The following is a 16,790-nucleotide window of genomic DNA, read 5'->3' as shown; positions in this document are numbered from 1 at the left end:
TCTGCCAACACCCTCACCAGGCAACTATTTCGGATGGGCTGACACACTGAGTATGTAACAGTCTTTTTTGTGATGAATTTTATCCCTTCCCAAAGCTTCACCTTGGCCTATCCTCAATGCATTGTGCATGTCATCCAGCACCAAAAACAATCGCTACAGCAAGGCGAAATATCCCCCCCCCCCCCCCCCCCCCCCCCCACACACACACACACTCTCCTCTCTCTACACCTCATGTCAGAGTTTCATCTATATTTCTTGAGTTTCATCACCTTTATCAATTTCCCCACGGGACATGGAAACACACATTATTGTTTCTACCTGCATGTAAGCAGAACTGGACAATAGCAGTTAAGCCTAGATCTGTTTTTGCAGTCAGTAGGTGACCTTGATAAGCATAGTGGCAGTTGATGACTTTGTGAACAATGTCAATGAGATGCAACCGCATCATCACACAGACAGGGGGCAGTGTTCGCCAGCCTGTTTTGAGAAATCGAAACATCAGTTTGTCCTGAACTATTTCACTTATCAGTCTGGAGCGCAGCCCAGCTCAACTGTCACCTTAAGTAGGCCACTCAGCTCAGGGTCAGCATTCTGCAATCCAAAGGACCTGTTTGCATGCCAAAGTTGAGACTGCGTCACTGAGAGACGATGTCAAAATTGCATTTGAGTTCCTTAACTGATTAATTTGGGTGTCCCTTTTTGACTGTTTAATGACTTATACGTTCAGTCACATCACATTCCCCTTCCCACTGTGGTTTACTTCCTGGTTGGCTTGCATTCAAAGGTGCATGACCCTTGCCCTCCTTACCTCCCTCTTACCTGACCCTACCTGACCCCAGTGTATATCACCACTTGTTCTTATTGTGTAACTCATATGTGTGAGTTGTTGTGGGATAGAATGGAGATTCTGTAGTCATTTTAGTACTTGTAATGCCTAGGTCTCTGGAAGTTATCTTGTGGAGCTTGTCCTTTTGCCCCTCCCCCTTTACAGCCCTGGATGACCATGACAGCGCGGTGGACGACCGGGACAGTGACTACCGTAGTGAGACCAGCAACAGCTTGCCCCCGCGCTACCACACCACGACCCAGCCCAACTCCTCCATGCACCAATACCCCATGGGCCCCCGGCTCCAGAGCCACCTGGACTCCTGCACCGACTCCATCCACAGCTTTGACATGGACTACAGAGACCACCGTGGTAGCAGGTAGAGCTTCTGACACCACCCGCAAACGTACAATACATGCCCCGACACAGAATTCACAGAAATGCACAAATTCAACTGTAAAAGATTGCACACCTGTTCATATATTCTACAATCATACATATTGACAGATAGTGAAGGATGTCCAGAGTTAGGATATTAATAAAATGTTTAGTGCAGTATCAGACAATTTTGTTTTGTTAGTTTGTTTTAAACAGTTTTCTATGGAAATAAATATTTTTGCAAATAGACCCAGTTAGCTGAGGGCCTGAGTCTTAGCTGTTTTGTTTGTTAGAGGGCTTCCCTCTTTCAGACGATTAAGGGACATCAACCCTCCTGGGACAGAATGGCAGAATCAATTGGCTGCCTTAGTTGTACCCTGAATACAAGCATATTTCTCAAGTAATGTGAGCAGCTTTACATTTAGTCAGTTTATGTTCATTTGTCACTGGCACATGGTTTGACACCGCATAGGAAGGAGGTAAACAATGTCACCTGCTTGAATATATGAACAGTGTCCCCGAGGACGTGCTACTTCCATCTACTTAGGTTGTGCGCAACCTTGCAAGATAACCCAATAGCAATTGACTCTTTGGTAATTTGTATATTTGGAATGTCAAAATGCAGTGTAGCTTTGAAGAAGGAACAGATTTGGTCTTAAACAATGTCGAAATTGTCCAACTGCTTAGATGTTTTCCCAGATGGAGTACAAATAATCTGCCAACTCCATTCACGTACCCAGTGTAGAGTGGGTCTTTGCTCTCTTACATGTGTGACTTGCTGTGGAAAACATGTGCTTCAGTGAGATTGTGGTAAATCTCAGTCTGTGTGGACAGATAGAAAGCTGATCCGGATAATTCCATAACATCTGAAAAGAAAAGTGGGATTACAGCCAGGAAAAACTGATTTAAAATTGACGTATTGTTATATGAAACTTCTTTGGCAGTTTGAATGAAACTGAGCTTAGTTAAGCCTGCTATTGTCACATATGGGTCTTTGTGACCCTGGTTTTGGAAGGGAAGGTTCAGTTATAGGGAAATACTGCCCTCCCTGACCGAATTTCTATGCAGTCTGTAAAATGACTTTGGACAGAGATACTTCAGGTTGGATTTCAGGGCTTTTGTGCTGTTATTGAAAATCCCCCAGAATGACGACATCACGCACATAAAATGGGCATATCAAACAATCTGAACACACATTCACCAAATAGTTATTTACACAAGAAAAACATTTTACTTTATCATATGTATTTAATGCTTGTCTGTCAGTCACATGGGCTTTATTACTTTTCTGTCCTCTTATACTTTGCAATAATTTCTGTTTGCATTTTTCTTTCTGGTTTTTGTCCCCCCCCTCGCACATCCCATTTGGCTTCTTCTTTAATCGATGAACCTAAACTAGAGCAATAAACCATAAAGGGAGGGTCAGAATCATCCCTGTAGATTCTGGCATGGGTGTGGAGGATTGGGAAAGCAAATACAAAGTGCAGGGGAGAAATCACCTGAGCGAGTTCCTGGACAAGGAAGAGAATCGTTGGGTTGAGGACGATGTTATTCTCCGAATGGGGAGAGCTCTCACTGAGCCCTCAGGCAGCTCGCTCTGCCAAAGCACACAACACAGTGGCATCATACCTGCCACCTACCCAGTGGGCTATGACACTATCGATCGGCGGCGGAGAAAAAAGATCCGGGATCCAGGAGGGCAGTCCTTCTCCGAGGCGGAAAAACTCATAGATGAGCCTTTTCCCCCTGACCTTGCACTCCTACGCCAGAAGAGAGGGGAGCTCGTGCTGCGGCAGGTGGCAGAGATCGAGGAAGAGGAGGAGCAGATGACGCCATGCCTCAAGCCATACAAGAATGGACTTCTTTACAAGACTAGGATGTGGGCCAAAAACAAGCTGGGGGACACCTTGGAGAACTATGTGGTGTATCAGGAGGAGGAAGCTGCCAGAATGAGAACAGGTTTGGCGTACGATTCAGAGGAGGAGCTGCCGTACTCCATGGGATCAGAGGAGGAGCTAGAGGAAATTGCCTCCTTAGCGGAGGCCATTCACTCTGAGAATGGGAGGGGCCAAGGCAGGTATGCTTCATCCCATGGAGGTCACATAGACAAGTATCAGAGTTATCTGGTTAAGAAGAGTGGAAAGGGGAAAATGGGAGGATGGGCTTCTGAAGCAATGCTGTCTCCAGTGGAGGAACCAAGCGATGAGTATGTTGATCCCATGGATGAGCTCCAGTGCCTAGTTGAAACAGTTTCAGAGTACCTGGCTGAAAAAGAGGAGGAAATAAGCAGGTATGGGTCTCTTCCCAAGTCATCCAAGTCAAGGTTATCTTCCCAGGGCAGCATAAGAACAGAATCTACTGGAGAGGACCCAAGGACCCCTATTGATGTCAAGGAAGAGACCCAGACAGAGGCTCCACCTGAACCAGGAATATCTGGAGTGAAACATGCTATGAGTTCATTATTCAGTTCCTTCACAGACAAGGTTAGTTCAGCCCCCAAGCAGCCACACTCTGGTTCTGCAGAAACGAAAGAAGTACCACCTGCACCATCTTCTCAATCTGGTATATCTAAGCTATTTTCATTAATTCCAAAATCCACCAGCCCTGCTCCTGCTCGTGTTGCTCTTGTATCTCCTACAGCTCACCCCAACGGGACATTTTCCTTCAATTTGCCTTCCCAGTCTGATGCCAAGACACAAGTCCAGAATCAAGAAATGCCAGCCATGAGAACAGAGATGTATAGTACAAGCAATGAAGTTCAGGACTCTGCAACAAAGCCACAAACACCAGCAGTCACTTCAATTGTTGAGAAAATGAGTTTTGCTATAAAAAAATCTGGTGAAGAGGTAGTGAACACCACCGATGGAAAACAATCCCCAGGGAGAAGTGGCTCAAGAGAGGGCTTTCAAAATCTTGCAAACTGGGATGAGAAACATATCCACCAAGGTGAACAGTCAATGGCTGTGGGAGGCGGCAGAAGACCTGATAATTCAAGAAATGTACCCCAAAATAAACCATTTGTTAATACACAAGGAAAAGTTGTGCATGTGAGACCTGACTCTATGATTGCCTCGCAGCAAAGTGTGCCTACTTCAGTGGATGGGAAGTCCATCAACCAACCAGAACCAGCAAGTTCAGGGTTCTTTAGCCCTTTCAAGAAATCGTTCAGCTCATTGATTGCACCAGTTAACCCTGTTCCCCCGCAGGGCCCTCCACCTGTTGCAGTGTATCCTGTATTTGGGTCGGCACCAGATATTACATCAGAGAAACCTGTGGAGGAGCCATCTTTAGGCAGTAAGCTAAAACTTCAATTTCTCTCCTCTGACAATGTCTCTTCCCAACAGCCTCCAAAAGCAGCAGGAGGAGGAATGTTCTCTGGGTTCATGAAATTTGCTTCTGGTGAGGATGTCAGTGCTTACAAACCCCCAGAAATTCCCAATCAAGAACAGGCCCAGCATCGCCAATTGCCCCCAGTTCCACATCAGCAGCATATGCAGCAACATCAAAGGCCACCACCAATGTCTCTTGGGATGCAGCAAGCACCTCCTGAACCTCAAGGTTTTTTGACAGGTCTTTTTAAAGGGGCCGCCACTGACAATACATTTAAGGTTGGCTCCAATCAGCCCCAGCAAGGAGGGTTGTTGTCAGGAATTCTTAGATTTGGCTCTGGAAGTGACTTATCTGGGAACCCACCACCACAGCAAGTTCCCCCAAACAGTCAACCTCCTAGTGCCAGTAATTGTCAACAATTCCCTCCTCAACCTCCCCCACAACAAATTGCACCTCCTCCTTCTCAGCCTGGGGGTATTCTCTCAGGGTTACTGAGTCACCCCAGTCAGAAACAAGCACCAAGCCCATCCCAACAACCACCCTCTCAACAAGCACCTCCTCAACAAGGAGGACTTTTCTCTGGCTTGTTTAAATTGGGTTCCTCTGATAATGTTTTGAGCACCCAAACAACTCCACTCCAGCAACAACTGCCGCCGTCTGCTGGTCCTCGTAATCAGCAGAACTTCAACCAACAGAATATGCAAGGGCCAAACCGTGATCCACTGAGGGACCAGGCTTTTCTAGACAACAAACCAGACTTCTCTAGACAACATACATTTCCAAAACCTGCTCAACAAGGTGGTCTCCTTTCTGGACTTTTTAAGTTTGCTTCTGCAGACAATGTATCTACCAATCAGTCCCCAATACCTCAGACACATTCTGCACCTCCTCTCAATCAGCCTAGCCAGCAGTACCCAAACAGGCAGAATGTGCCATTGCAAAATCAACCAACTCAACAGCCTAGTCAACAAGTACAAGACCAAAATCAACCAACACAGCAGCCTAGTCAACAGGTACAAAGCCAAAATCAACCAACTCAACAGCCTAGTCTGCTGTCTGGGCTATTCAAAAAATCTTCCACAGAAAATGTGCCTCAGCAGTCGCCACCAATCAGCCAAGAAAGACAGCAACATGTAATTTCGTCACCAAATGTAATCTCGCCAAATGCCAGGCAAAATCTAACTCCTTCACGGCAAGATACTGCAAGCCAGCCTGGAGTTCTCTCTGGATTGTTTAACAAGTTAACAAAATCCTCTGGAAATGTTGAGGCCTGCAATCCGTCACCACCCATGCAAATACAGCAAATACAACATCATACAATCACTCCAGCTGGACAGCCTACACAGCAAACACCTCCATCTACACATATACCACATCAGGTCCCACATGAACCCAATGAGGAGGCTGACAAAAAGCCAGGCTTTCTATCAGGACTATTCAATAGGAATCCAACAGATGAAGTCTCCACTCATAAATCTGCAGAAATGCTCAAGCACAATTCAGAGCCGAAGACACTATCTGCAAGCTCCCCAGGTTTGCTCTCAAGCATGTTCAAGACTGGGCCAAGCAACACTGTAGCGAACAATACTTCTGAGTCTGAAATGGAGAGGAGAAAAAGTGGTCTCCTTGGTCACTCCATTCCAAGACCAAACAGAAATGTTGCAGAAATTGCACCTGGCTCATGGGAAGCTGAGACTTTAGATTTAAGGACGTCAGCTACTTATGCAAGGTCTTTTCAGAGCCGACCATCCTACACATCATGCAGCACTGGCCATTTACCTCAGTTAATGCACTACCATGGTTCTCTTCAGTCTAACCACCCATTAGCCACCTCTTACAGTGCAGAAAACATGTTATCCCTTTTACACGGGCATCCAAATACTGCAATGATGTCATCCCAACAATATCTTAATCAAAGTAACCATTCCTTATATTCTGTAACCGGACAGGATGGCTACCAAGATCTGTTGGCATCATATAGAGTCAATTCTAGTTATGGTGAAAACCAATGGATCCAAGAATCAATTCTGTGGCAGCAGCTTCAAAATCAATCACAGACTTATCACACAAGTGATGTGAGTTATGTACAGCCTCCAGAAGGAGCAGTGTTCCAAGACTCCACTCTCTACTGTAGCTCCACAAATATAGATAATCAATATAGTTCCCCTCAACCATGGCATGAAATTGACTATAACCAAGAACCGATTAAGCACCACCAACAAGAGGTACCCAGAAATGTTGACAGCAATCTATATACCAAGAAAAAATTCATGAACAGCTATGATGACTTGGGAAATCTGCATACTAATCAAATGATGGAACAGAAGGAGTACTGGACTGAAGAAGAGGGTGCATTGAACTTGAGCACCAAAATGAGTAATGCCAAGTTTGGTAAATGGAACTCCTTTGATAATGGTAGCTGTTATAGTCTGAATGGCATTTCATATCATGAGGGCTATTATGAGGAAAATCCACCTAATCTATCTTATTCAGCTAATTGGCAATATAGTGACCAAGGCATGGTTAATCAAAGTCAATTGAGTTTGACTAGGTCATTTGATCGCAGTTACCCTAAACCTCACAATGGAGAGATGGAAGAGTGTTTGTACTTGGAAGAGACAGAATGGTACCATCAATGGCTTGTACTTTTGGAGCAAGGTATGTGGTGGCCAGCTGATGATGGGGATTGTGGGTACTTTGTTTACACTGATCATGAATACATATATGCCCTGCTAACAGATGCAGGAGGTACGATGGTCTATGCTTGTGCACCTGAGGGAGAGTCCTTGGGAACTGGGCCTGATAACTTCCCAAGTGCTTGGCTACATAATGAAATGGTCACAGTATGTGGATTTAAAGTCCCTCTCTATAATGAGGATGAGCTCCTCTGGCTCCCTGGACAAGATCAGGGTGTTCCCAAACTCCTCAATGCCCCCCTGGACCTATCTGCTGCCTATAGAAAAGGAAATCAGATCATGAATTTGAACCTGGAGCGGTTCTCTCAGATGTTTGAGAGCTCCTTCCTTGCACAAAAAGAACAGGCTGTAGATTTCTCACTATATAGACTGAACAAAGTCAGAATGGATCCAAGACAACCCAATCATGCCTATCAGAATCCATATATGGGGGTCATAGACCTTTCATGTTCTAACAGGGATCAGAAAGGCCCTTATTGGAACAATCAGCAAATGAAGGAACTTCTCTCTCAAAAGGTTGCTGTCTCGCACAATGCTACCCCCACCACAGATTCCTCTCAACAACGCTTGAACAACTGTTACCAGCCTCGTCAAAGAAGGCATTCATCTTTTGGGGTCAGAGTCAGGCATGTAGATGACACACCAGAGGAGGAATGGAGACAGAGAGTGACTCCAGGAGAGGAAATACCTAATCGGCATGTCAAGAAGTTCTCTTCATTCATTTCCTCAATCGTTGGCAAAACTGCTGAGTCAGATTTGAACAAAGGAAGAGCTGGCTTGGCCTCTTGTGTTAATGGAGAACAATATAAACCACCTGGGACTGAGGCTACCCCAGTGGACCAACAGGCCAAGAGCCTACTTTCATCAGGTTTCCAGAGTCTCAAATCAAAGATTATCAAAGAAGATCCCCCTGCTACAACAACTCCGGCTCAGAGTGTAGTTCAACAGACAGAGAGACCAGCCGCATCCACCTCTCCTAGAATTCTACCCACACCTCCCACATCTGGGCAACCTCCAGCACAACCACCAACTGTTACTCAGAAACCTAGACTTGCACGACAAGCCACCATGTCTCAGCAAGCTGCTCCACCAACACAGCCCACAGTGCCAACCAGTTCCATGGACCCACTCAATAAATCTGTCTCTCCACTACAACCACAATCACAGTACACCACAGATAGATCATCTGTAAAACCAGTGGAAAAACCAGCTGAACAACCACAGGGAGGATTTATGAGCTTTTTCAAGTCTGCCCTACTGATCGAGGAGCCAACGCCAGAGCCCCCTAAACCCCCAGAACCATTGTCAAAACCACAAGATAGAAATGGTTCTACTGCTAGCTTACCTGGCAGCATATCCCCAAATAAACAGGAGGACACAGGAGCCTCTAATCTTTTTGGGTCAATAGGCAGCTTCTTTAGTGCAGAGTCTCCTCCATCACAGCAACCAAAACCTGTTGTTAAAAATGAGCCAAACAGAGTTGTTACACAAGGTTCTCAATCAAGACCATCTCTACAGAAACAACAAACAATGGATGGAGTGCAACGTGGGGTACCACATCCAGCTCCTGGTCAGCCACCAGGTAAAAGCATGTCACAAGTATTTCCTCCCAATACAAGCACTGGCCCCACCCCAGGCCGATCACAGACTATGACACCAACCGGACAAACCAAACAGGAACCACCCCCCAAACCATCAGTTGGACTGTTCGGCTTTATGGGAGAAATTGGAGACATGATCTCTGGAACACCACCAACAACTACTACAACTACTACTAAAGAGGAATCTCCTAGTATGGGGTTATTGTCCATGTTTGGGGGGTCTAGTCCTCAGCAGGCACCAACCCAAACTGAGTCATCTCAAGCACCTCCAGAACCACATGTTAAAAGTTTATTCTCTATGTTCGGTGGACCAAGTCCACCACGGGGACCATCGCAGGCGGCAACACCACAGGCACCTCAATCTGGGCCCAGTCCACCACAAGCTCAACCTCAACCAGAGACCAGCTCTATTCTTGGGGGGCTCTTTTCTGGTTCATCTGCCAGTGAAAGCCCACCAAAAGGATTATTTTCTATGTTTAGTGGCCCCAGTGCCCCACAACCTCCAGGACAAGCTGGGTCAGCTCCAGACTCCTCTGTCCCAGAATCTACAGTGCCTAAAGAACCACCTACTAAAAATGTATTTTCCATGTTCAGTGGCCCTCTGTCACCCCCACAAGCAAGCTCTGTTGACTCGGTAGCCACAGTACCTACTCCTGAGTGTGCCAATGCCCAGAAGGAATCCATCTCAGGTATTCCACCTCAGGAAGCTGCCCCACCTAAAGAGCCACCAGCTACAGCTGCCCCTCAAACTGCGGGTTCTGTGTTGGGAGGGTTGTTTGGAGGATCTAGTCCGCAGCCAGCCACAACTGCCCCTCAAACTGCGGGTTCTATGTTGGGAGGGTTGTTTGGAGGATCTAGTCCGCAGCCAGCCACAACTGCCCCTCAAACTGCGGGTTCTATGTTGGGAGGGTTGTTTGGAGGATCTAGTCCGCAGCCAGCTACAACTGCCCCTCACACTGCAGGGTCTATGTTGGGAGGGTTGTTTGGAGGATCTAGTCCGCAGCCAGCTACAAGTGCTCCTCTAACTGTGGGTTCTAAGTTGGGAGGGTTTTTTGGAGGGCCTAGGCCCCAGCCAGCTACAACTGCCCCTCAAACTTCGGGTTCTGTGTTTGGGGGATTGTTTGGAGGACCCAGTCCACCCCCAGCACCTATTCAAACAGCAAAACCCCCTGAGAACAAAATATCAACAGCTGCACCTCGCACAACTCAAGCAGATGGCACTATAAAAATAAAAGAGCAGGGAAACGCACCTAAAGATGGTACTGCAGTTGAGGCTGTTGATTCTGCAAGCACATTACCTACCCCTGAGTGTGCAAGTGCCCAAAAAGAATCCATCCCAGATGGTGCACTTCAGGAATCTGCCCCACCTAAAGAGCCAGAAACCCCTAAAGAGCCACCAGCTACAGACACTCCTCAAACTATAGGTTCAAGGTTTGGGGGATCTAGTCCGCAGCCAACTACAGCTGCCCCGCAAACTGTAGGCTCTATGTTGGGAGGGTTGTTTGGAGGGTCTAGTCCCCAGCCAGCTACAACTGCCCCGCAAACTGCAGGTTCTATGTTGGGAGGGTTGTTTGGAGGATCTAATCCCCAGCCAGCTACAGATACTCCTCAAACAGAACCAACAAAACCCCTAGAGAACAAAATATCAACAGCTGTGTCTGATACCACTCCAGATACCATTGCCAAAATAAAAGAGCCGGGAGACACCCCTAAAGATGGTACTGCAGTTGAGGCTGAAACCACAGCGCTTACCCCGGAGTGTGCCACTGCCCAAAAGGAATCCATCCCAAAGGGTGCACCTCAGAAGCCTGCCCCACCTAAAGAGCCAGAAACCCCTAAAGAGACATCAGCTACAGGATTTCTCTCCCTGTTTGGAGGGTCTACTCCCCAGCCTGGCACAGCTACTCCTCAAACTGCTGGTTCTATGTTGGGAGGGTTGTTTGGAGGGTCTAGTCCCCAGCCTGGCACAGCTACTCCTCAAACTGCTGGTTCTATGTTGGGAGGGTTGTTTGGAGGGTCTAGTCCCCAGCCAGCTACAGCTGCCCATCAAACTGCAGGTTCTATGTTGGGAGGTCAGTTTGGAGGGTCTAGTCCCCAGCCTGGCACAGCTACTCCTCAAACTGCAGGTTCTATGTTGGGAGGGTTGTTTGGAGGGTCTAGTCCCCAGCCTGGCACAGCTACTCCTCAAACTGCTGGTTCTATGTTGGGAGGTCTGTTTGGAGGGTCTAGTCCCCAACCAGCTACAGCTTCCCCGCAAACTGCAGGTTCGATGTTCAGCGGTATGTTAGGAGGGTTAAGTCCCCAGCCCGCAGCTACTTCTCAAACTGCAGCTTCTATGTTTGGGGGGTTGTTTGGAGGGTCCACTCCCCAGCCCGCTAAAACTACTCCTCAAACAGCACCAGCAAGTCCCCCTGAGAATAAAATCTCAGCAGCTGCCCCTGACACCACCACAGCAGATAGCACTGATAAAATGAAAGAGCCAGGAGACACTGGCACGGTTACTTTGCATGAACACTCACAATTATCTGAGGCACCAAAACAACCTGACACCAAAACTCAGCCTCAGGAGTTGGTTGGCCTCAAACCTGATGGTAATGCTGTTGAAGTAGCCCAGGGTCAAGGGTTTGAGAAACTTCCTGCTCCAGCTGTGGACTGTCAATCAAAAGAAGCGGAAATCCCTGCATCATCAGGGCAACCTGATAAAACGGAACAGCCCTTAAAGTCAGAACAACCTCCAATGAATGATCAGTCCAGTTCTGGGAAAGAAAAGGCTGCATTTGTGGAAGGAGAAGTAATAGATGATAAGCCTATTGTAATTGTGGGAGAGCCTGAGAGTAAGGGAATGGACAAATCAGGCCCACCAGTGGAAAGTCCCCAGAAGATTCCCCAAGCTGACCAGTTGACTAAGACTGAAGAGCCAGCCCCCAAATCCCTGTTTGGGGGTTTTATGACAGGAACCAGTGATGCTGGAAAGTCTTTTGGATCCATGTTTTCATCTCCCCCCACAATTCCCAAAGCCCTTCCCACAATGCCTCAAGCAGAAGCAGGCAGTGGTCTGTTCTCAGGATTCAAAACTATGTCTGCAGGCCTGTTTCAGGAGGAGAAGCCAGGCGCAGCGAAGCAAGAACCATCCACAGCCTCTCTATTTGGGACAAAATTAGGTTTCTGGGGGGCCGCTGCCGAACCTCCCAAGCCACAAGCTCCTCCGGTTATTACCACTCAGCCCAAAGCTAATGATAAGCCAACCAAGGAGACAAGTGATCAAAGTTCGGTAGGTCCCCCTGACTTAGCCAAACCCCAGATTTGCATCTCCACACCTGACGTAGATCCTTCAGCATCCCTGTCCCAAAAGGAGAAGGAAAGCCTTGTAGAACCACTCCCCTCTGCAGATTCCACCTCTGAAGTGCTGCTGGACAACCAGTCCAAGAAGGACCTATTGAGTTCTAAAAGGCCAGTAGAAGCATAATAAATGGTCTTCCCCAACACCATTTATGATGCATTGATATTTTGGGGAGAGTAATCCGGGTCCAGCTCTGCACTCCACCCCACTGAATTCTGTGTTCTGTGTCTTTCCTTTAACCGTGTTTGTTTTTAGCATTTGTACTACTGTAGCCTTGTGTTGGTGGTTGATTGTGAAGTGTATCATACCCATCGTGGTATAGTGATAATAAGCTAAGTATTTCTTACTCTTGAACTCCTAATGTAAGATGAATTCTATGAATGCATTCAAAAGAAAGTCTAACCTTACAGAATTCCCTGTCATTCAGTTTGATCAAAAGAGATTTCAGTAACTCATTGTCCCCCAGAAATAGAAATACAGAAAACCAACACAGGCTAAACCAATAGATACTAAATTATTGAAATAATTTAGTACATTCAAATTCATTTCAGGCAATTGGTGTATTCATTCTAATTTGCCAAAATGTATTTTTTTTCTCTCTCTGTAAGGTTAGATGTATTTTACAATGATGTACAATTCAGTAGGAACAATGCACTAGTTGTAATAATGTCTATATCCAATTAATGAGCCAATCAGTTGCACGATTCAAAGTGTTTTTCTTCCTCACTTATTATTCTAATATTAAGTCTCTTCCCTTACCTCTTTTTCACCACTCCAGTCCGGTGGAAAGTAGTCGCTTTGGGTCCTCTGGAAACCTGAGCCAGACCAGCTCCCAGCTTAGTGAGACAGGCCAGGAGAGTGCTCCAGGCTCAGGGCTGGAAGAGTCCTTCCACTCTTACCACAGTACCACCTTCTGCCCCTCTACCGCTGGCCAGCAACCCACCAACGGACACCTCCCCAGCAATGGACACTCTGTTTTGGGGCAGGAGGAATTGCGCAGACCCTCCCTGGATGTGGGGAAGAGCTTAAATGGCTCTATGAAGAGATTGGACCACTCAGTTGAGAAAATATCCAATAAAATGCTGCAAAGGTGAGTCTGAGTTCCAGCAAGTGTCATACATTTTAAACACTTAAATAAGCATCCACATTTTGGAGCAGTAAATATTACAAGTACAGTATTAGTGAGTGGTCAATCTATCTCTTTCTCCCCACACACCCCAGTTTCCACGACAATGGGCCTCCTTTGCCCTTCTCTCCATCCAGAATTCGCTGGTTGAAGGCCATCAACAAAGTGAGGGTACAACTGCAGGAGGTAGGAAGTTATCTCAATGTAACTTGTCGGTCCTTTCTCATCTTTTACCCACTCTCTACACATTTGCAACCACCATTTTTAATTTTCTGCTACCTGTTTGTATGGTTTCCCCATCTGCATGGTTGGGTTTCACCTCTATGGTAGGTTGAACTTGGCAAACTATATTTCTTATTTAAAGTGTCTATTTAGGTGGATTTACTTGTTTACTGTTATCTGGGTGTTCCCTCAGTGAGGTACCAGAGGGGGTTTTCATGTTGTACATGCAGATCATCACTCTAAGGTCTACTGGGAGTTATTTGTTGCTGCATAAACATTTCTTGAACAACCTGAATGTGTTACTCTGCTTGGTATTTCAGTACAGTATACAGTTTACTCTGGAAAATGTACAACCTTTCATTTCTTGCACTCTCTGCCTCTCCAACCCCCCCCCTTCAGACCCCTCTAGTTAATTTCACCTCTCATCCTGACACCATGTAATTGTGAGAGGTAGGCTTAGCTTCTCTTTGTAAAGTTACACGTGACCTGGTGGCCCTGTGCTTCAGAGGTGGATAATTATCATTAATGAGTTGTTAACTCAGGAATTAATCGCTCTCTCATACAACAAAGGACCTCTCAAATGTAGCCTCTTTTCTTCTCGTGCTATATCAGATTAGTGTTTTCCATAATACAACCCAAGCTACAACCAAATTATGTGTAGTTCAAAATTAAGCATGTTGATGTCCAAAATATCTCCTGAAAAACAGAGTTCAGTCTACAGTACTTATTTATTTTGCTCCATGATCCCTGTTGTCGTCTCCCCTGTCTATGGATCTATCCCTCTGCAGCAACTGAGCTAATGGAGTGGTGAATTGAGCCTAGGGGAGAGACTGAGCAACTGAATGAGAGCGAGGGAGAGATGCAGGAAAATGGGGAACGAGTGTGAGGGGAATAAAGTACAGCTTCAATGTTTATCCCATTTTTTCTTTTGCGTATTTTTTCGAGCAAATGTAGGCCATGCTTTATCCTCTGAAGATGCTCACTTGGAGTTAAAGGATAGTGGGGAAGTGTTGCACATACGGAAATAACTGACACACCCAGTTGTACCAAAAAGGTACAAGGGAAAGGAATGGGCTGAGATGTTGGCAGAATAATACTGTCAGAAACCATGCTGATTTCACATAGTAGACTTGGTGCTTAGGACTCATTTGAATGAGAGGGTGGTCAAACCAGTATCTCCAAACTGTCGCTCAAGGAAATTGAATACATCAAAAAAAGAATGACCTCTGTCAACCTCAATTTATCCTTATTCTCTGTGATGTAGGTATCTGGGTTGGTGCTGCTTTGAGGTTTTATATTGAAAGATTATGGTCATATTGAAGCCAGTCTGTCTGTTTGTCAGAGACAGTTCATATACAGTGTGAGGACCTGCTTTCAGCTGTAGCACAGATTATGTTGTCTAAGCATGCACCCGATTAATCAAACTCCACCCGCGGTTAGAGATCAGTGCTGGTCGTAATGAACAGGTTACAGTTGTTGTGCAGTGTCTGGTTATGAGGGAGGAATTGTCATAGCCCGGTTCCATTATGCTAATTGCTATAGGGCCGGTAGAGAGAGGACCATGTAAATGCCTGCTGATGGAAGGCAACAGGAGAGATGTAGAGAAAGGTGAAAGCCATACACAGTAAGTGTTATTTATTTTGGGACATCAGGAGGGACTTAAGACACAAGACTGTGTAAGGAATTACAATTAGTCATTAGTCAGTCAACAAAGGTGTCAAAGGTCAGGATAAATGTAATGGGGTGCTACAATGCATCTTAAGACACATTTTCACACATTTGGGAATGGATATTAGCTTTGTAAGGACTGTTTGTCTGGGTACATCAGTGTGCATGTCATGTACAGTGTCTTCACATTTTGTTGTTAGTCTGAATTTTAATTGGATTCAATTGAGGTATTGTGTCACTGGACTACACACTACCCCATAATGTCAAAGTGGAATGATGTTTTTAGAAGTGTTTACACATGAATAGAAAATTAAATGTATTCAACCCCTTTCTTATAGCAAGCCTAAATGAGTTCAGGAGTAGAAATTTGCTTGACAAGTCACATAAGTTGCATGGACTCTGCGTGCAAAGAGAGACAGATGTCCTTCCTAACTCAGTTGCCGGAGAGGAAGGAAACCGCTTGGTGATTTCACCATAACTCCAATGGTGACTTTAAAGCAGTTAGAGTTTAATGGCTATGATAGGAGAAAACTGAGGATAGATCAACATTGCAGTTACTCCACAATACTAACCTAAGTGACAGAGTGATAAGGAGGAGGTGTGTACAGAATACAAATATATAAGGCACTAAAGTAAAACTGCAAAAACTGTGGTAAAAACATTTACTTTATGTCCTGAATACGAAACGTTATGTTTTGGACAAAACCAACACAACACATCACTGAGTCCACTCCTCATAGTTTCAAGCATGGTGGTGGCTGCATTGTGTTATGGGTATAATTGTCATCAGCAAGAATTTAGGATTTTTTGGGGGGATAAAAACAAATGGAATAGAGCTAAGCACAGGCAAAATCCTAGAAAACCTGGTTGTCTGCTTTCTAACAGACACTGGGAGACATTCACCTGTCAGCAGGACAATAACCTAAAACACAAGGACAAATGTACACTGGAGTTGCTTACCAAGATGACAATGTCTTGAAAATCTTTGGAAAGACTTCAAAATTGCTGTGTAGCTGATGATTAACAACCAACTTGACAAAGCTTGACATTTTAGTTTTTTTTAAGGAATGTGCAAATATTGTACAATCCAGGTGTGCAAAGCTCTTCGATTTACCCAAAAAGACTCACCGCTGTAATCGCTGCCAAAGGTGATTCTAACATGTATTAAGTCAGGGGCCTGAATGCTTAATTAACTAATAAAAATATATTAGTGTTTTATTTTTCATAAATTGTAACATTTTGTAAAAACATTTTTTTTAAATACATCTTCCACTTTGACGTTAAAGTATTTTATATAGATTGTTGGCAAATCCATTTTAATCTCACTTTATAATACAACAAAATGTGAAACAAGTCGAGGGGTGTGAATACTTTCTGAAGGCACTGTATGTGTGAGTTATGAAGTCAAAAGGGTAGGCACACAGCCAAACGGAGAGAGTGAGTGAGGACAGCGGGAGGAGACCGATAAAGAGGGGGAAATGAAGAGGGAGACTGAGAGCTGGCATTTTCACAGTTTCAGATTAGCTTTGTGCTGGAATATGTCGCCAGAGGACAGAGCGAGCGAGAGAGGGAACAAGAGAAAGTGAACGCACGAAAGAGTGGT

The 16,790-nt window shown here is 45.4% G+C and overlaps 1 protein-coding gene across 7 annotated transcripts in view; it reads left to right on the top strand.

Annotated features, from left to right (window-relative positions):
- The window catches only part of unc13bb (unc-13 homolog Bb (C. elegans)), a 100,344-nt gene that overhangs the window by 40,313 nt on the left and 43,241 nt on the right, over nucleotides 1–16,790 (top strand). For all 7 annotated transcript variants that reach the window (XM_020457273.2, XM_031802412.1, XM_031802410.1 and 4 more), the window contains exons 8-10: nucleotides 992–1,205; nucleotides 12,950–13,261; nucleotides 13,393–13,483. In XM_020457273.2, coding sequence (XP_020312862.1) covers nucleotides 992–1,205; nucleotides 12,950–13,261; nucleotides 13,393–13,483 — 617 coding nt within the window. The remainder of the gene's footprint in view (nucleotides 1–991; nucleotides 1,206–12,949; nucleotides 13,262–13,392; nucleotides 13,484–16,790) is intronic.

The sequence above is a fragment of the Oncorhynchus kisutch genome, linkage group LG23, assembly GCF_002021735.2.
Source record: "Oncorhynchus kisutch isolate 150728-3 linkage group LG23, Okis_V2, whole genome shotgun sequence".
Lineage (NCBI taxonomy): Eukaryota > Metazoa > Chordata > Actinopteri > Salmoniformes > Salmonidae > Oncorhynchus > Oncorhynchus kisutch.
Note: the sequence above shows the minus strand (reverse complement) of the source record. Positions and strands in the feature narration are given on the sequence as shown.